The sequence below is a fragment of the Accipiter gentilis genome, chromosome 8 (assembly GCF_929443795.1).
Source record: "Accipiter gentilis chromosome 8, bAccGen1.1, whole genome shotgun sequence".
In the NCBI taxonomy this organism is placed as follows: domain Eukaryota; kingdom Metazoa; phylum Chordata; class Aves; order Accipitriformes; family Accipitridae; genus Astur; species Astur gentilis.
In genome coordinates this window covers 17,148,872-17,168,508 of record NC_064887.1, presented here as the reverse complement: position 1 = coordinate 17,168,508, position 19,637 = coordinate 17,148,872, and the positions used below count along the sequence as shown (strand labels likewise).

At 40.2% G+C, this 19,637-nt stretch overlaps 2 protein-coding genes across 12 annotated transcripts in view; both read left to right on the top strand.

Annotated features, from left to right (window-relative positions):
• The window catches only part of COL24A1 (collagen type XXIV alpha 1 chain), a 151,896-nt gene extending 146,661 nt beyond the window's left edge, over positions 1 to 5,235 (top strand). For all 4 annotated transcript variants that reach the window (XM_049809387.1, XM_049809386.1, XM_049809385.1 and 1 more), the window contains 3 exons: positions 751 to 860; positions 1,927 to 2,142; positions 3,822 to 5,235. In XM_049809387.1, the coding sequence (XP_049665344.1) occupies positions 751 to 860; positions 1,927 to 2,142; positions 3,822 to 3,968 (473 nt within the window). In that variant the 3' untranslated portion in view covers positions 3,969 to 5,235. The remainder of the gene's footprint in view (positions 1 to 750; positions 861 to 1,926; positions 2,143 to 3,821) is intronic.
• Positions 5,236 to 6,483: 1,248 nt separating this feature from the next.
• ZNHIT6 (zinc finger HIT-type containing 6) overlaps positions 6,484 to 19,637 on the top strand; it is a 46,199-nt gene continuing 33,045 nt past the window's right edge. For all 8 annotated transcript variants that reach the window (XR_007506904.1, XR_007506903.1, XR_007506906.1 and 5 more), the window contains exons 1-6: positions 6,484 to 6,605; positions 8,188 to 8,253; positions 8,341 to 8,447; positions 8,533 to 8,618; positions 9,962 to 10,065; positions 19,358 to 19,426. Coding sequence is in view for 4 of the 8 variants with exons in the window: in XM_049807490.1 (XP_049663447.1) it covers positions 6,538 to 6,605; positions 8,188 to 8,253; positions 8,341 to 8,447; positions 8,533 to 8,618; positions 9,962 to 10,065; positions 19,358 to 19,426 (500 nt within the window). In the remaining 4 variants the exon portion in view is untranslated. The remainder of the gene's footprint in view (positions 6,606 to 8,187; positions 8,254 to 8,340; positions 8,448 to 8,532; positions 8,619 to 9,961; positions 10,066 to 19,357; positions 19,427 to 19,637) is intronic.

Here is a 19,637-nt window from a genome sequence, read left to right as displayed (position 1 = left end):
GATGGATCAATTCTTTAAGACTCTAGCAGAGATGAGCCTAACCCTTATTAGAACTGCGCTGTCGTAAATAAATGTCAATCCTTTAGGGCCACAGAGGTCACTGACACAGTCCTCCAGAAGATTACACACACCCATGTAAATTGTAGAGCACAAGCTTACCCATATTTAATATTAAGGGAAGCTAAATCCCGATATAATTTGCATGTGGCCTATTTCTTTTATTGGACCAAATCCCATGGATTCACAATGGCAAGTACTCCTTATTACCATCATTAGGATACGTCATGTAGAAATGTCTGATGGAAGAAAGATAGTGGAGAAAGAAAGGGTCTTCAGGATGCTGTGAGAGGATGAGAATTTAGATTGATATTTTCATTCCTGAAAATATTAGCTGTATAAAACTAAGCCAAACAAAAAAAGTTAAGTTTTAATACAGAAAGAGCAGACAAGAAATACCATTTGTTCTCACTATTTAGCTGTGGAAAGAGAAAACATTTTTGAAACTATGACAGTATTCAAGTCATTGTATATGTAATCAGAATTGAATGGTTATGACAATTTTGCTTAATATCTGTTATTAGTAGAATTGTAATAGTGAAAAGATTTTCATATTCCTTTTCTTTCATTTCCTAGTGAAGCTGTGGTGATAATATATCTACTACTTGCCAAAAAGTATGAATATCTTTAGCAAATTGTTTAGTAACAATTGTATTTTGGTTTTATTTACCATCTGGGATTATATACTAATAGGAAAATACTGGATTGATCCAAATATTGGATGTCCTTCTGATGCTATTGAAGTTTTCTGCAACTTCACTGCAGGTGGTCAGACATGTTTAACACCGCTGTCTGTGACAAAGGTATGCATTGCTTCCAGAGAGACTGTATCTGTGCTGGAACTCTGAACAAATGAATGCTTATTTACTTAACTCATGAGAAGATGTTAGATTTCCTGGGCTTTTTGTTGTGCATCTTTGTGGAAGGACATGACAATATTAGTGTAACTCCATTTACTCACCTTTCATGCTGATAGAGTTATTTTGTTACGCTTTATACTTTCCTATACAAGGCATAAAAATAAGCCTGAAATGCTTCTAAGCTACATTAGTAACTCATCTCTCAGGGTGTCTAAGTGTAGAGATGCTGAGGTCATTGCAATGGGAAGGAAGAAAATTATGACTGTTTTTCAACACTTGGTTACTTCTAAATGTCATTAGGCAGAGACTGGTTTCCTTTGTGTCATTAGTCCATGCTCCTCCTTACATGTAGTTCTTAAACCGTTGGGAACAGAAGTTTTATGTTTGTGGAGTTTTGCATATAGACCGTAGTCATTGAAGAGCATCAGAAATACCATAAAGTTCCCATACACATTCGTACATTTGGAAGATCCCTGAATATGATCTAGTCTTGGAGAAGTTCTTGTTGAGTAATGAGTAACTATATATTTTCTGTCTAAAATCAAAGTATGCTCATGATTTTTTTTTATTATTTTTAATGGGATGTAGGTATTGCCAGAACCTGTGGTCTAAGACTAAACAGCAGGATTATGTGGCTGCAGTTAAAACACTGCTGCTGATAATATCTTTGTTTGACTCACAAAAACATTTGTTTTGGTTTCCGTACTTAAAAATAGTGTTTTCTGCCCAACTGTGTTTCAACAAAGTTGTAAGCATTAGCAAATATTTATACTGAAGCTTTGAAAATGTCCTATGAAAGCTTCTGTTTATAGTAATCACTATAATGGAACCTAACAGCTCTCCTGAAAAATACAAATTGTGTTCTTTGGCACTGATCCCAATGTATAAACATGTATACATGGTCCCATGCCTGAACACCACACATGTATGTATATGTCACTTTGTGTTGCTATGGCCATTCAGCATAGTCCAGCTATAAGTCTAACAATGCATTTCTCTTGCAACTTAGCTGGAGTTTGGCGTCGGAAAAGTGCAGATGAACTTCCTTCATTTACTGAGCTCAGAAGCAACCCATAGCATCACAGTTCATTGTCTGAACACACCGATGTGGGGATTAAATAAAGCAGGTGGCCAGAAAACATCTGTTAGCTTCAAAGGATGGAATGGTCAGATATTTAAAGCCAATACGCTACTTGAACCAAAGGTGCTTACGGATGAATGCATGGTAAATACTTTTTAGCACTAGCATTATTAAAGCCATAATGGAGTTACTGTTTAGGCATTATTAACTTTCTGCAAATAAATAACAATCATTCAGGTTCACATCCCTTGAAGCTTACTTCTTACCTTGTTCTGCATATGTCTCTATATGCCAAACTTTTTATATTGAATTCAACATCTATCCAAAAGTAAAAGCAATTGCAGTAATACAGGGTATCTATACTTGCTGTTTGCATTGAGTGTCATGTATTTCAAGACTCTACTAAGACACTTGAGAGAGATCAGAAACAGAAATAAGGAGGTCCTCCAGGAAACTTTAGGAACAGTTACTCTGAAAATGAAAATTCAGGCTTCAGTAAGAGTTCTGTTGAGGTTATCTAACACAAAATCTCAGGTTCAGTCAGGCTGGAATTTATATTTTTTTTTTGACAACTAAATATTTTTAAATTCATTGACTATGAGTCAATTGTTTGGTTTTTAATAAAATAATGATGATTAGAAATGGACTCCATGGCTAAAACATTAAATAATATTTGTATTTAGGAAAAAATGGAAGAGCTTATTAATTTTCTAATGCTTATTAGATTACTCCACTCACCAAGATGTGAACTATTAGATAAATATCTTGGTAGAACACTATGAAATATAGCAGCCAAGCATGTTACACTTTCAGTATTTTATAGCTCTACTTTCATTTACAATAATGTCAAACATGTGACATTGGTTCCATACGATGTGGGGGTGTCAAGTGAGATTTTTAATCTCAAGACAGAAAGTGGTTTTATTGAGACACTTTGAAGCTGTTATGCTTCTAGCTTGTCATGCTAGTGAGATGCTCTAGCCTGTGTCATGCAGATAAAGTATGCCCATTGAAGCCCCTTCTCCCCGCTTCCCAGGTCTGTTTCGGACCGTTTTAATCCCTGAGAAAAATTAAGGCATACAGTGATGGCTATTGAGAAGTGCCATTTTTCTGCAAGGTTCTACGAGATCTGTCGCTCTTTCTGTAGGAAACTATGCACTGTACAGATCTGCTGCAGAATCTCACACAATTCCCTCTCTGCAAGGGTTTCACTTTTCAGTGCTGTCCACTGTACTTGATGGTTTTTAAGAATGGAGTGATTACAAACATCAAGACACTCCCAGCCTCAGACAGTGTTATAGCGTAATTTTATAATTTTTATGAGATATCATTTTTTTACTGCAATTTTTAAAGGATTAGAATAAACAATACAAAGTTCATGGCAAAAATGGAGCCCTCATTCCCCGTGATTATTCTTCAAGGGCCTACAAAGTCATTCAAGTGCCTGTGGAGTTCATAACCTAAGACCTACTGTTCAGATTTGGAGGTGAATTTAGCAAGAAATCTAAGAGTCTATAAAAGCCCAGGACTGCTTGCAAAGTGATAGGCACTCTGCTTTGAGCTGTGTTGCACTGTGTCTGCATCCGTTCCAGCTGTATTCCAGGCTGGGCTTTTTTTACAGTTACAGTTTTGCCAGGAGTGTGCATGGTATTGCATGGGAGAAATGACATTTGTTAAATTACACAGTTTCATTAGGAATTGCTGGGAGAAGAAATGTTTCTGTACACTTCTCCTCCTCCTCTCACTCTATAACCACAATTTCCATTTGTGTTTTGAAGCTTATCTTTGATATGAATCTAATATTCTGTTCCTGTATGTTGCAGATTGAAGATGGCAGCTGGCATAAGACACGGTTCTTTTTTCACACTCAGGACACTAATCAGCTTCCAGTTGTTCAAGTTAATGCACTTCCTCATCTCAAACCAGGACAGCAGCACTTCATAGAAAGTGGTTCCGTGTGCTTTCTTTGAGGTTTCTATCCTGGGGTTTTTTGCATCCACATGGAATTGCTTCATAGATTGAATGCAAAAGTAATGACCCATTACAGGCAAAATTACTAGGAAACTGAAGAATCATTTTAAACAGTGTTGGTTAAAGAACCTCAGGAAGAAAAAGACTTCCTCCTATGGAGAAATGGCATTGAAAAAGAAGAGACAGACAAGACTACAACAATTTTCATAAAGTAATTTGTTGGTGCTTTCTTACATAATTTCCTGGAACTGAATATCTGAACATGGAATTTTTCAGGACCTCTAGTGTTCTTAGCAATGTCTTTAACAGCACTGCAAAAAAAAAAAAAAAAACAACATCCTGAGGAAAGCTGGAGACATACAACACTAAGGAGCAATACTGGCTAATGCTCCTAAACGTGCAATAGCTTGTATATGAAAAGCAAATTATGCCACAGTACAATACATCTTCTTTTCTTAAACATTGTTTTATTATAGTCCTGTGTGGACGCATACATCTTAACAGATGGCACACTACCTCTTTTGTGTTTCCTGTCCGTATTGCCTTGGTGCTCTTCATAACACAAGGTGCTTGTGGCCTTAGCAGACATTATTTGAGTCCCTTTTTATCTTTCAGACTGTATGTGCTGGTTACATCAGGATATGTTTCTGTTGTAAAGGTACTTATTTTAAATCGTTGGTCACATATTTCACTACAATGAAAACATTATTTATGTGGATTTCTTGTTTAAAATATTTTTGTGTACTGTTGTGGAAATGGTATACGAGACAGCACATTGTATATGATGCATATAGTCAGAACAGTTAGCTTTACAGCCATTGTAAAAATTGTTGTAGAACAGCTTCCTGCAGTAGTTTTGAGGTTTAGATTCTTTATTTTAATTAACAATTCTATTGCCAAAGGCATCTTAAGATGATACATTTTGTATATATTTTGTACCTTGTGGAAAAAAAAAAAATCTACTACAGTATGTCTTCAGAATGGCTGCTGTTAAATTATAATCAGCGTTTAATCAACCTAGAAATTCCATTTTTGCAAAGTTATTAGATAGGTTATTTTTAATTAAGCCTAAAATGTTCAACCATCTTTTTATTAAAAAAAAGAACAATTTTACCATTAGGAAAAGCATTCTTTATAACAATATGTCTCTATTATCAATCCAAAGTGTGCTCAGTAGTACATGGCAAGGTGATACCAGACTATATGGGGGAGCAGAGGAGTGTTCAAACAACTTGTTTAACTGTCTTGATCCGCAGGAAACCACACTTACCAAAGTATAATAAAATGAGCTTCTAACCTATCTGTTTGTCTTTTACTATTCTGTTTTGTATTGTATAGTTCATTCTTAGTAATGACTAAAGTCCTCTAGAAGGGTACTTGTTAGGTGGCAATGTCGTGGAATATTGCGAGATTGACAGTGTTTACTTTTTACAAGGTAATGTACATGTACATCCCATTTTACATTTTATATCAAAGCATCAGTTTTGTTCCCTTTGAGGAAATCTGGTAAAACTAAAGGCAAAGCAAGATTACAGAGTGATGATAAAGGTTAGAGAAAATGTCTCGCTTTTTGCATCTTCAAGATCATTACACTCTAACAGTATCACTTGACATTTGCTCTTGGTTTGGCTGTGGAGCTGATGTTGTGACAAATGTTTTGGGGGTTTGGGGTTGTTTTGGTTGGTTTTGGGGTTTTTTTGTAAGAATGTAATCTTTTAGAAAATGTTCTGCTTCATGTATGTTTTTATTAGTCTCATTGCCCTATTTTTGGAAGTGCTTTATAGCATATATTTATGATTTCTATTAGCATGTCTCAGAAATTCTCTCTCCTAAAAACAAAGAGCTCAAAGTATCGTGAGACTGCTCAGATGTAAATATGTTGCATCTCTGTAATTGAGGTAAAAACACACAGCCCATGCAGACAGCACAATGAATTTGTGCAGTGGGACGCTGTCACTTGAGTTGGAGGTTGCCAGAAACATTTGGCTGAAAGCATCCTGATTGACAGTATACTTGTATACAGCGCAGTGTGTGGTTTGGAAAGCCTCTTGTGTGCAGGCATCTCTACTGGAGCTCCCATAGGCATTCGCAGATGTCGTCCAATTTCGTCCCACAATGTTAACAAGTACCTGTACCCTGCACTTAATTTTTCATGGTTGCTTAGGTGGTCGCGTACTTTGTTACCCTTCTTTAGAGCAAGGCAGACTTAGAGCAACATTTTAGAGCAAGCCCTGAGCTAGATTACAAGAGTTTTTGTCAGAATCCTTTTATCCCTTTTCCTTTTCTTGTCATTTTTGATGGTTAAAAATCCATTAAGAAGCACCTGGGAAGCGGGGCTTTGGAACGGTCTAAGGCAGGAGGGACAAAGCCTGAAGGAGGCTACACGACGCTCTCAGCGCCGGAGGCAGCGGGCCGACTCCCGCCTGACGCCAAGGCCCGGCGCCGGCAGGGCCCCGCGGCCCGCTGAGGCCGCCGCCAGGCGGCGCCGCTGCCCAGGAAAGGCCGGGGCCGGGCCCGCCCCGGCCAGGCCCCGTCGGGCACCGCGCGGGGAGGCGGCGCCGCGCAGCCATGGCGGAGCAGGAAGGCCCCGAGGGCCCTCGGCGGCGGGCGGGCGGGCGGAAGATGTCCCTGCAGAGGTAGGGACGCGGGGCAGGGTGCGGGAGCGCCCTCGGGCCTCCTGCAGAGGCTCGCGGCCGGCTGGGCTTCGGGAGCGCCTTCCTCGGGCTCCGCCAAAACTCGGGGCCGCCGATAGGGGAGGGCTGCGCCGCGGCCTCCTCGCACAGCGCCGCCGCCGGGGGCCTGCCCCGGGGGCTCGCTGCGGGCCGGGCCCGCACCCCCCCACCCCGGGGGGGGGCGCCGGTGCCCTGGGGAAGGCAGGCGCCCGAGGCGCGCGGCATCGCTGCCCTGCAGCCCCCGCGCCGTCTGTCTGCTCTGTGCGTGTGGAGGGGAGCAGCCTTCTCCGCGAGGGGCGTTAGCGCTGCGGGACGGGGCGGTTTCGCTCTCTCAGGAGCGAGGGGCCTGTTCTGGGCGCGGGGCGGGCTTTGCCCGAGGTCGCAGGGTCTGCTTTTGCCTGCTAATGGGGGTCTGCAGGCGGGTGACGCGTGGCGGAGTTTTCTCTGGTGAACTGCCAACGTGCATTGGGCACTGTGGAGATGGGGGGAAAAAAAGGAATCCTTGTTCGGAGTCGTTCCTGTTTCTGTTTTGCAGTGTGCGAAACACTATTTTTCTGTTTTTACAATGCTTCGTCCTGCCGGTGTACAGAGCCACCTTCTCGTCAGGAGATGGTACTGCTGAGCTTGTCCTTCACGCCCCCCCTGTCCCCTAGCAGCAAGCGTGTGGTGGGGAGAGGAAGAAAAATACTTTGAGGTTTACGTTTTTGCTTTAGCAGTTGGAAGTGGTGGGTATGTGCCATTCTTGAAAACTGTACTGATGGGGCTGGGGGGAGGCGTATTTCCCTTCCCCCTTTGTCGGAGTCAAAATAAATGAAAATTGGCGGTTGCTTTGGTTAATGTATGAAGAACTGTTTCCTAAGAATAGCAGAAATATCTGCTGTAATAGCCAGTTACAAAGCAGAAGATTGTATTTGTGGAGGAAATGTTTTTTAATGAGGTAATATTTGTTAGCTATATTCCTAAAGCTTGCATGTTGTGCCTGAGAGGTTCCCTGACTTTGGGGTTTCCACTGCTAACAGCCAGCAGCAGTTTTGCTGAGGATATTGTCATGGTTCTTCTGTTTTGTTGAAAAAATGGGGTGCAGTTTTCAGGTTTTATTGTGAATCCTCGACATTTATTTTCTATCTGCCTAAAACTGGGAGCATTGTCAGCCAACATAGTATAATGCACATTACAGGTGATGTAAGTGGGGAAAGCACTGATACAACCAGGCCACAAAGCATAAACTGATATAGCCTTGTTATGCTTCCAACTCTGTGCTTAGTATGGGGTTTTTCTCTTTCTTTAGAGCATCTGCACTGTGTTTTAATATAGGTAAGACTCCTGTACATGTTTGGAGGCGTTTCCCAGAGCTTGCATTATTTTGTCTGCTACCTTATCTGATCTAGGGTATTTGTATTTTTAATTTCTTCTTTCAAGGTTCAGAAAACTTTTCCTGAAAATGCCGACTGATGACATAGCGCCTGGTTGTCGAGCAGGCACCTTCCCAGGCCAGACGGGCACAAAGATACTGCTTTATTAAGAGCTACCTTTTACTTTTTTTCAGATGCGAAACATGCAGCAAAGAGGAAGCTAAGTACAGATGTCCACGATGCATGAAATATTCGTGCAGGTATCTTTCATCTGAATTAAATTGGTTTGGTTATTTTCCTCACTCGTGTTGAATGGCATGTTAATGTTTTTCTTTTTGTTGTTTCAGTCTATTGTGTGTAAAGAAGCATAAGCTTGCACTGAGCTGTAATGGAGTCAGGGATAAAACAGCATTTGTCTCTGTAAATGAATTTACTGACTTGAACCTTTTGAGCGGTAAGAATATTCCTTGTGCTCGTTAAAATTCATTGCTTTTACTAGGTTAGCACTACGTTTTTCCTTGTTCTTTTTTTACCTTCAGATTATCGTTTCCTGGAAGATGTAGGAAGGACAGCTGATGCTGCTGCTCGACATCCTACTATGCATAGTCCAACAACAAAAAAACTTGTAAGTTTTAAATTCGCAGCTTGGCCCGTTGGAGATAGGGTTGACTACCTTTGAATTCCTACTGAGGCAGTCCCAATCCAGATTTCAGAGCTGATACCTCTCTTATGAAAGTGTGAATGACCCTGAATTTCAGGGCCAGAAATCAAAAGAAGTCTTTCTAGGTTTCTGTAATAGTAGTATTAATGTCTACGTCCAATTGCTTAGAAGAATAGATTGCTAACAGTGTACATTCTTAAAACTGATGCATGACCACTCTTGCTGTTTGATGGTAGATGTGTCTTAAGAAAGCCTGAATGTTTCCTCCCACCTCCATAACCTTTTTGTATTTTTAACTACAAAATTCCCCCGTAAACAGTGGATTTATTAATTGCCTAAAAATTATTACGTGCTTCCCCATGTACCAAATTAAGGCAACTGGAGTTCTGCAAAGAATAAATTTAAGCAACAGTGAAGTAAAAGGCAGCCTTCTAAGGGCCGAGAGGAGATTTTTGTGAAACTCCTCTAATTCCAGTAAAGCATTAATGAGATCACAGAAATTTATGGCATTTCCTGAATGTCCTATGACGATAAACTGCAAAGACCAAGATCAAGAAGGGAAAAATTAAAAAAAAAAACAACCAAACTAAACCCAGAAAAACAAAATCCGCTCCAAAATATTTCAACTCATTGATATGTCACTGAAAGGCATCAAGGCCATGTTGTTTTCCAGTCTTGTGAAGATATCTTTAAATACAGCACTAAACTTAGTTGGCAAGAACTCATGTTGATAACAAAGTAAATTCAGAAGACTCCAGCTTTCTCCCAGGCTGGTCACACTCTGTGTACTTGCCACTGTGATGCCTTGAAAACGTGCACTGAAGATGGTGAGATGCTACATAGGTAGTAGGTTTTAGGGAGTGATACTAGGCATGTTTACGGGATGATACCCTTAGTGCTACCTTCAAATCGGAATTTGTCAGAGTGGCTGACATGGTGCATGTGCATCCCTTCTGCTGGCGGGGTTGTAGCCCAAAAAACAGCTCCGTGGGTAATATTACACCCACAAAGGCTGGCAGTGGCTTTCACAATATGTAACTATAAAGAGGTTGTTGGCATGTTGTTTTTTAACCTTGGAGAAACTTCACCTGAAAATGTTTCAGGTAGTTTCTAGGTTTACTTTATTAACTTCATCATTCGCGATGGGTTTTTTTTTTTTAAAAGCCAAAGAAAGTACTTCATTAAATGTGGCCTCTTCTACAATTTTCCCATAATTCCTGTCAACATTACTTTTTTACTGTTTAACTTTCAGGTTTTGAAGATATTATTCAGATATTTTTTTAAAAATTGGTTTTATTTTTTCCTAGTTATGTTGCTTGAGAAACAAAGCTCGAAAGTGTAATATTGACCTGAGAACGCTGCCTGTTGGATTTACAAAAAGAAGAGAAAATTCGACCACCTTTAATTGCATGTGAGTCTTCAGTTGGTTACAGTCAGCAATGTTTTGCTTTCACTGAATGCATAATGATGAGAATCTGAATTCATACCAATATACTTGCTTTTAAAATCTGTTAGATGCATGGGTTTTTTACAAAAGCTATCTAGATTTAACGTTTTGTGCTGCAGGTTTTCATTTTTTAGGCTCTTTGAGCGCAGTTGAACAGCTTATGCAGTTCATGCTTTATTTTGAAAAATACCAACCAGCATTGAGTAACAGGAGGAAGAATCAGCACTGTTGTGCTCTTCTATCTTTTAATTTTCATTGACTTTTGTTGCTAGAAAAGAAAACATTCTTTAAAGGTTTATGACAGAGGATTGATGTAGAATGATTGCAAAAATCTCTGTCTCTGAAAAGGCTGATTTTAAGTCTGAAGAGGTGCTTCCAACACAATTCTTTCTGTTGCATGCCATGTTAGGTGTTGCTGTGCTGGAGGATGTGGATGCTTGGTACGGCACAGTGTAGAGAGACAAGTGCAGACAGACAGATATGAATTCAGGAAGAAGGCTAAGGAGACTTTAAATGTTCTTCCCTTCATCCACTCTGTGCGTTTTCTCTGATATCTGGAGTTTGTATTTCAAAGGATTTTCACAGTAAAAATAAAAAAATATATATTAAAAAAATTACACAGTATTTCATTATGGCAGGAAACAGGTCTGGAGTTCATCTTGGTGACCTACTGGGAGCGAATACAAATGCCTCCCGGGCTCCTCACAGTAATCAGCTATACCAGCTACCCCTGCTGTCTCCTCCGCTTGTTTTCTTCATGGTCTCGGTCTTGGTGGCAAGTTCTGCTCCCAGGGCCGGTTTTTCCCTCTGTTCTGCGCGGTGCCGATGGCTGGGTGCTGACTGGCCACCAGGTGTCTCTCTCTGGCAAAGCAAAGACTGGCCTGAAAAACCAACCCCTCCACAGACTTGCCTCTGTCATTTCTTCTGTTCTGGGGCAAAAGCTGAGGAGTTTGGTTTAGTAGAACATAGGGCATAAAATAGATGTAGAAGCGTAACCTTTTAAAGTTATATATTTTACTGGTTCTGCTACAGAAAACCCAGGGTGGACCAACGGAAAGAAAGAAAGAAAATCTGGGGCATTTTCTTTTCCCTCTGCCCCAAATTTATACATCACTGAGACTGTCTGCTCAGAACAGACCAGGTGGTAGCCCCAAACCTTGCACATGTTAGTCATTTGAGCAGAGGCTGTCTGCTTCTGCACTGACTTGCTTTTTCTTGGCCGCATGCTCTACCTTTTACAGATACCTTGTGCTAGGCTCATGCTGTTGAAGTATCTCACTCTTAGAGCTGTGTTTATCTTTCCTGGGGAATTTCATTAATGTTGTGGATAAAACAACATAAACACACTGAAGGAATACAGGGTAAGGAGTAGTCTTTAAGAGCCAGAGCAAGTGCAGAAGGCCCAGGGGTGGTGGGATCAGTAGCTAAGAGAAAGACAGAAGAACAGAAAAGGCACAGATACAGGGAGGTTTGTCACTATTGGGAAGATCCTGGGCATGGTACAATGCTGTGCTCACAGAAATTTGCCTTCACGTACCATGTTTTTCAGTTCTTTTTCTCTATAAAGCGTTTTTGGGTACATACTGAAGTGTAGCTCACATTGGAAACAAATTAAGCTTTGAGCAGATTATGCTTTCACGCATATCATGTGCTTTATGTTGTTTAACCAGAAGCATATCTAAAAACTAAGAGGATGGGGCAAGGAAGGTGATTTATTGGCAAATAGACATGGAAATATTTCACAGGCTATCTGGGAGAATGCCTTACTGGTTTTTTGTCAGTCATAAAGTCCTGGGGTATTTTGTTGTTGTTGTTGTTGTTGCTGCTGGTTTGGAATGCTAGCTTTTCTGAGACTTTCACATCCCATCAGAAAGAACATGATAACATTGTCTGTTCTTAAGAGGATAGGAAGTAACCATCTCTTTCCTGTAAATGCTGTCCAAGGGTATGGAATGTGCTCAGCAAGTAGTACACAAAGGACACGTTTCCTCTCTTTTGCTGCTACTGTTGTTCATGCAGCAATGGGCTGTTTGAATTCAGTGATGCAGATTAAAAATTAACCTTTAGTTTTGGTTGGTTTGGGTTTTTTTAATTGCCATGTTTTGCTTGCTCTCCTTAAATGGGCTCCTGAGGAACCAAACCTAAGGTTTGATTGAACCAGTGAGTATCAACCATTTGACACTTAATCCCATGTGACTTCATGGCACCCGTAACATTTTGTTGAATATTACATTCAAATGGGGTAAGGCTGTGCAAATAATTGCATTACATGAGCTTAACACCTGACAGTGGTTAGGGTCTGTTGTGTCTACTTTTCTGTAGATCAAAACCCCTTCTCATGCTGTTTGTCAGTCGAGATTTGTAGAGGGGTTGCTCCAGAGGGTGGAGGTTGGAAGCTGCTCAACATGTGCATGGAAAGCTGAGAGCAGTCTTCTCTGATGTCCTCTTCACACTCTCCATGCAAGCCAAGCTGTTAGGCTGTACAAGGCAGGAATGAGAGTAATCCAAAACTAGGAAGTACAAGATGTATTCTTGTGTCATCCCCTGCCCCTGCCAACTCTGGAGGACAGATAAGTGGTTGTTTGGATGTGTTAACCAGACTCTTCATTTCCTGGTTTCCGTTAGTCTGTTTGCTAAATTTGGTGGTGTGAAAGCATACGTGCCAATGCTGGGCAACACATGGATTAGACTTAACTTGTAATCTTGAATATGGAGGGTTATTAGACAGTAGAGTCTGAGTCCAGTTTGTGAACTCATGGGACACCTGACTTAGAGATGGTTTAGGATACCTTATTCGCAAAATATTTTTAATGTGCTGCTTCACCCTACCTTTTCTATGGTGCCTTTATTTTCCAGTAGAAGTGGTGTTCCCCTTGTGGACACATGCTGCCATGGAGTTGGGGTGGCCCGCTGGGTAGGGAGCCTTTGGGAAGGGGCAGAGAATGTGACCAGGTTGGGAAGAGGGCTGGGGCAGCAACTGGAGAGCTCTAGCCAGCAGGTCAAACGGGAAGAGGGGAGGGAGCTTGCAACTCCATAGCTCCTGGTTCCCTGGGTGAGACGCTGAAATGGGGCAGTGCAACTCTCTCAGCTCTGCAGCCTGTGCTGCCCTGCTCCGACCCTCCCTGCTGCTTACACCGTCATAGGCATCTCCACCCAGCCTCTTCCCCGCTCTGTTCACAGCACCTCCCAGACAAAATCCTTCTTACCTCTCCTCCCCACCAAGAGGGGCCAGAGGGCTGGCTACAAGTCTCCTCCCTGGCAGCAGGCACGCCTGCAGCTTGGCAGCATTTGATCAGATGATATATGTGGGAGAAGAAGGAATCTTTTTCATTCTCTCTCTTCTCTGATTGAATTCTGAGAACAAAATGCAGTGTGGAGAATTGGGATTAGCATCATTTAAGAGATCATCGGTGTTAGAGAAGCTACTTTGATGTACACCTGAAAGCCCTAAAATGTCAACTCTAATCCTTAGCTAGGTAGGGATAATTAAAATTGTTTGAAGTATTGCTGATCTTGAGAATTTACCAAGGAGTTATCTGAGCTGGGTTTTGGGCTAATGCTACACTGTTGGAGCTGTTAAACTTGAATATAGTTGTTACTTGGTACATAGTTTTGCTTGCTTTCTAGGACCCTCCAAAGTAAGTTCCCAGGCAGAGGAATGCTACTCTGGAGTGATCAGAGAGCAGGATGTTAATGAATTTCAGTAAATCAGTAGCTTTTCAGAACAACCCCATGTGAAGACGAGTACTGACAGAGTTCTGTACCTGAGATTTACTCTTTTTTGTTGTTGTTTTGTTTTGTTTTGTTTAGCAACTGAAATGTTTCATTCTGTAGTGAATCTGACGGTAATTTTGTTTATTTGCAGAAGTTAAAGAGAACAGTAGTTTTATTCTTTAAAGATTATTACAGTTGGGGTTACTTGGCCTTGACGGTGTCACTTTGATTTACACAGGAATCTCAGTTCAAGCCCAGCACGTTTGATTATTGCAACACATATGGTTAGTAACATCTCCTGCTGTTGGGAGGCCCCTTGATAGAAGACCATATGTGTTACAAAGGAAGTGCACTTCAGTTTCTTCATTGATTGTTTTGCTGTTTACTGTAACTAGGAACCTTATGAACTTTCAGTAGAAATCCTGCAGTTTTTACTGTTCATACATCAAATCCAGGAATTAGCTTGATGAAGTTTCAAGGAAACAGAGACATCCACTTTTGTGTGCTGCTGTTAGAAGTGCAACAAAGTCAGTTTGGCACTAGGAACACAGAGTTTGGGGGGATGGGGGAATGAAATCATCACACCTCTGCGTGTTCTCTTATTTTTAATTTTTAATTTTTTTAATCCACAAGAGAATCTAATCACTTACTTGGGCTGAATCTTCATTGCTTAAGAAAGTTGAGAAAGGCATTATCCAAAAGTGTAAATACTGAATGCCCAGTATTTCAATTAAACTTCAGTGCATTAGGTGAGAGTACTGGGTATTGTCAAATTAAAGGATAACTGGTCCTTCATTAAACTTACTTATGTCCTTTTCATCTCTTTTATCAATTCAAAATAATATAGAGAGGTCTCTACAGTATTTGCACTTTGATGTAAGATGTCCTGTATACTATTTTTAAAACATATTAAGAATATTAGTTGATAAATAGAAACAAAATCATCAGTGAGTCGCTATCTTTGACTGGCTGGCAGTGAAGTACTTCTGCAGGGCCAGAACTGCAGTTGGTATCTTAAGATGGGTTGAATTTGGAATTTTTTGTCTACATATATATTTTATTTTACACACACATTTACATACACACACACACAAAATCTTCTACTGCAATCTAGGCTTCAGAGGAAAATGTAGGTAAGAAAGTTAAGCATTATGAGGTATTTCATAAAAGTTTTAAGAAATAACACAAACATTGGACACTTCTAAAAATCTGTCAAGGCATTTAACTGGTATGTCCAAGTCCCAGAATCCTTTGTAGATATGTCCTTTAATTCCAAGCAGCTGTACTGCCTACCCCCACAGTACTTGGACCGTCTTCCTAGGTACTGCATTAACCATAAAAGATGGTGAGAATTTTTGCAGTTGTCCTGAGAGGTAGCTGGAGGTAACAGCCACTTTGTATATACTGTTGCTGTCTTTGTAACATCAGAAATAAAAATCTTTCAGTTGTTGCTGCAAAAAATTTAAAAATCATTTACATGTAGTTCTGTGAAAACTACAGTTGATAATAGAAAATAATTTTTTGGAAGTTTTAGGAGAAATGGAAGGGAGACAGTTACTTTGCTTTGGAAGAACAGTAATTGCAAAACAGCCTGTGCAGTTCTGAACATAATTTGCAGCTACATCTCATGCAGGGGAAGAGGTGCTTGGCTCCTCTTTTTCCCTCTGATCAGTTTCCATGCTTCTGAAGTAGCCAAAATAGGATGTGAAGCCAAGCAATGCAGGGATGGGCTGTGATGCTGCTTTTACTGACATCAACAGTGCTTGTGCCTCATCCAGATCTCTGCCGTTTGGTAGTTTTATAGTCAGTGCTTTGGTATTCAAGAAAACTGTGGAGTGGCGTTCCATGGCAGCCAAGCGGCATGGAACACTTCATGCAGTGAGTTGTTACTCAACTGCAGATTACTCAATTAAGCATTTTCTTCTAGAAAATGAGCATAGTATATGTCAGTTGTATTTGAAGGAAATACTACCCCAGTGAGCCATAGTGGAAAATGAAGTCAGTGAGATCTGGAGCCAAGATACCTAATTTTAATCAGAATTTGTTGTGAAACAGCTTTGATAGCATCTACAGTTGACATCAAGTTCTCTAACTGGCCAGAGATCAGTGATGGTGAGGGATGCTTCATGTTAATAACAGGCATCCAGCAGGTTGTTTTTCAAGACTTCATGGTACAGCAAAGAGTATCAGGATATTCCAATTATAAGCTGCTTTTTTCCTTGCCTCCTTCTACCCTGTTCTTAATCTATTTTACCTCTTTCTGCTTGCCATTTACTTTCAGGCAAGAGTACTTAACTGCAGTTTCGGTATTGGCATGCTAAAAAAAAATAATCAACATTTCTGTTTTTCCAAAGTGAAATTTTTTGACAAGGAATGATCTTTTTAACTTCAGTGTTCAGAATCCCTGATTCATAGCTCTTTCTGTGCACCATTCTGTAGACTAGATTGTGCCTGGAAGGAGGAGGGAGGGTGAAAGTCTGAAAAGAACCCTCTTAAACTGATTTTACAGCTGCAGTGATGAGCTGAGTCTGCCTCAGTGAGCCCACAGGGAACTGTTCTTGCATGTGAAATCAGAATGTGCTGTGTGAGACCATGTCAGCAGACACATAAAGAGTATTCCTAACAACAAGTAGCAGATAGCTAGAAGTACTTCTGGAACATTTCTTTTCCAAGTGCCTGTGTTAAAGACAGCCCTCTAGGCCGCATACATGCTTCTGTGAGCTGTGCCACAGTTTGTCTGTTTCCACTTGGGAGAGGAAGATATGCAGTACTCCTATTGCTTTGGCTGTCTTGATTTAAAAATCTGACAGAAACAAAGTCCATATCACAGTAAGTGTTGGTCACTTAGAGTAGATAAACATGGCCTGTTTGAAAAAATTGTGAAAGATGATGAGTTAAATGAAAAAAATGCCAGAAAGCCTCATTTTAGTTGATAACATACAACAAAAACCTCATCTGAACAGTCCTTATCTTGTAAGTATTTTAATAAATGTTTCCTGCAGCTAATGATGGTGACCCTATTTCTGTGTCTAAAGATTAGGAACTTTTACTAGTCTGGTTGGGAAAGTGCTTTGAATTAATACCATGCCATATTAAATACCAGATATTAACATATGTCTGAGGAATCACAAGCTTGTTAATCACAAGTCAGTTGCACTGGTTCCATAACCCTATCAATATTCCAGTTTGCTCTATGTTTATGGTAGCATTGATGATTCCTTCAGCTGTCAGAATGAAGAACTGCAAAACCTTGTTTCACTCATCTTGCAAAAAACTTCCAAAATTCCACTCACTGATTTTGAGTTATTTCAAAACCTTTTTCAGTGTGGTAGTTTAAGATGGTATCATACCAATAAGCAAAATAGCATAAAATTCATGAGGCAAGATACTATGTCAGCTTCTGGTTATATATGCTGTGTAATTAATAATGTTTTTTGCGTTATCCTCCAGCTCTGGTCATACAATCTTCTTACCTCTTTCAGACCTGATGTGCTCTAACTTTACCTTCTCATTTAAGGAAGGCTCTCTCATTCTCAGCTTTAACATGAGCAGATAGAGGGGAAGAATCACAAGGGGTGCTGCACAGCTCTGCTGAGCCACATGTTGTTTTGGGGAACTTGGACTTCATTAGTTCTTTTTATTCTGATTATTAGGTCCTTGGAGCTAGGGTTCTTGCTTGCTCTTTTTTTGATAAACACTAACGCTTCAGATTTTACTCATACTACAGGAAGTATAGTTCAGCTGTAAAGTTTAGTTTTCTCCTAGGAATAACGAGGTAAGGGAATGATTGTTTATTTGGTAAGAGCACTATTTATAAAGTGCTTGCATTTAAAAATGGTACCATAGTTAATTGAACTTGGCAGCTAAGTTTACTGTTTTGCTACTGGATGCATGTACACTTGTCTCTGCAGCCAGCTAGAACCTGCTGGATAATGTTTCATCTGCCTGATAAACAAATTAAACATGTTGGAACAACACTGTGTTTACTTCTAATTGTAGTACCTAAATCTTTACATAACTGAGGGTAATTATCCTGGATGTAATGATTCATAGGTCTTAAGCAGTGTTTTAAAAGACAAATTTTAAAAAAAAGGAGGGGGAGTACTGTTAGGCATTCTGTGCTTCACATAGATGTCTGGCCTCTGATTTCTAAATGGTAGTAGTTCCCTCCTTCTTCTTTCAAATGTTTGCTCTTAGTCATGAGTGTAAAATTCTGAACCAGACCAAAGGGCCATGCCCCTACCTTTTAGCTGTGCTTTTTCTTAGGAGATTCTTTTAGAAAAATATTGTTATGCTCACTATACTGAATCGGAGAATTTGGAGCAATGAGAGGAAAAATACTTTGTCTTAAGTCAGTATTGACTTCCAGCAGCATTACAATGGACTGCTGAAGACTACATTGAGAGCAATGGGTGGTGGGGCCTTCAAACGTTGGGATACATGTTTAGTAAAAGTCACGTTGTTAGTCAACACCAGAGGATCTACCAATTGAGCTGGCCCAGCCCAATCAAAACTTTTACGTACTCTAGAAGGGGATAAAGTCCCTGCAGTGCACATAAAAAATACGCTGGGGAAAACAGTCTGGGTTATTCCTGCCTCAGGCAAAGGCAAACCCATTCATGGGATTGCTTTTGCTCGAGGACCTGGGTGCATTTGGTAGGTAATGTGGGAGGATGGGGAAGTCCAATGTGTACCTCAAGGGGATTTAATTTTGGGTGAGAACAGTCAATTAATTAAATTGTATGATGTTAATTGCTATATAACACTGAGTAAAAAGGCAAAAAGAGATTTCCTAATCTAGCGAAGCATCCTCTAGGTAATATGGCCTTTCTTAAGATGACATTGTACTGGAACCATGCTTCAGTAACATGTAGTCTCAGGGTTTAATTATGCTAGCTGGAAAGGGAAGATGGTTCTTAAAACTAACAAACTGGAGAAAGGAACATGACATCAATCTTGGTCTCTACCAAAAGCTTCCTGATCTTTCTGTAAAAGATTTATTCCGTTACCCACGTTATGCCAAAATGCAGCTTCCCTCCCTGCCCATGACGTGTTTTCTATTGAGGCCATCACTGCTGTGAAAAGTTGAGTCCCCTATTTTGTGTAGAACCTGACCTCAGCTGGAACCTCTGGCTATTACTGTTGCACAGGTTTGGCGATCTGTCCTGGGTGATTTTCCAAAAAGCAGTTTCCTTTTCTGAAATTAAAGGGCAGCTATACATATAGAAAGTCAGCTGGAAGATACTCCCTTTTAAAATGTGAAATGCTGTTAATCAGTTAATTGGTGTTATATTACCTGTATTTGTAAGGAAGATATTTTTGTCCCATGAGGACTTGAAATTCAGCAGGATCTGGGAGCATTGCATCTTTGAAAGTGCATCTTGGCTTCTCTGCATGCACCTTTTACTCTTTGAAAATGCCATTCAAAATTTTGACTATATTTCTTCTGCACCCATGCCACAGGCTATTGAGCTTTATCATAGAAAAAACAAGTAGTAGTTAACAGCCAACATTAAGAATATGCATTTCTTTTTCTTTTCAGGGAGAATAAGTTCTACTGGCATATGAAGCTCGTATTTCCTCACTGTCATGCTGAATACACTATAAAAGGGTACAGAGCTTGAAAAACAGATTTTTATAAAGTTTAAATACTCTGCTGAAATTGAACTGCAAAATATTTTGATCAGTTCTTATCTATTTCTATTATACAAGGTAAACTCGAATATTATTTTTGGTCTTAATTAAAAGGGCATTTAAATTCAAAAAAAACCCTTAAAGTTGTGTAGTCCTTTCCTCTTTGGAAGCTAGCAGGCTTTTCAAAT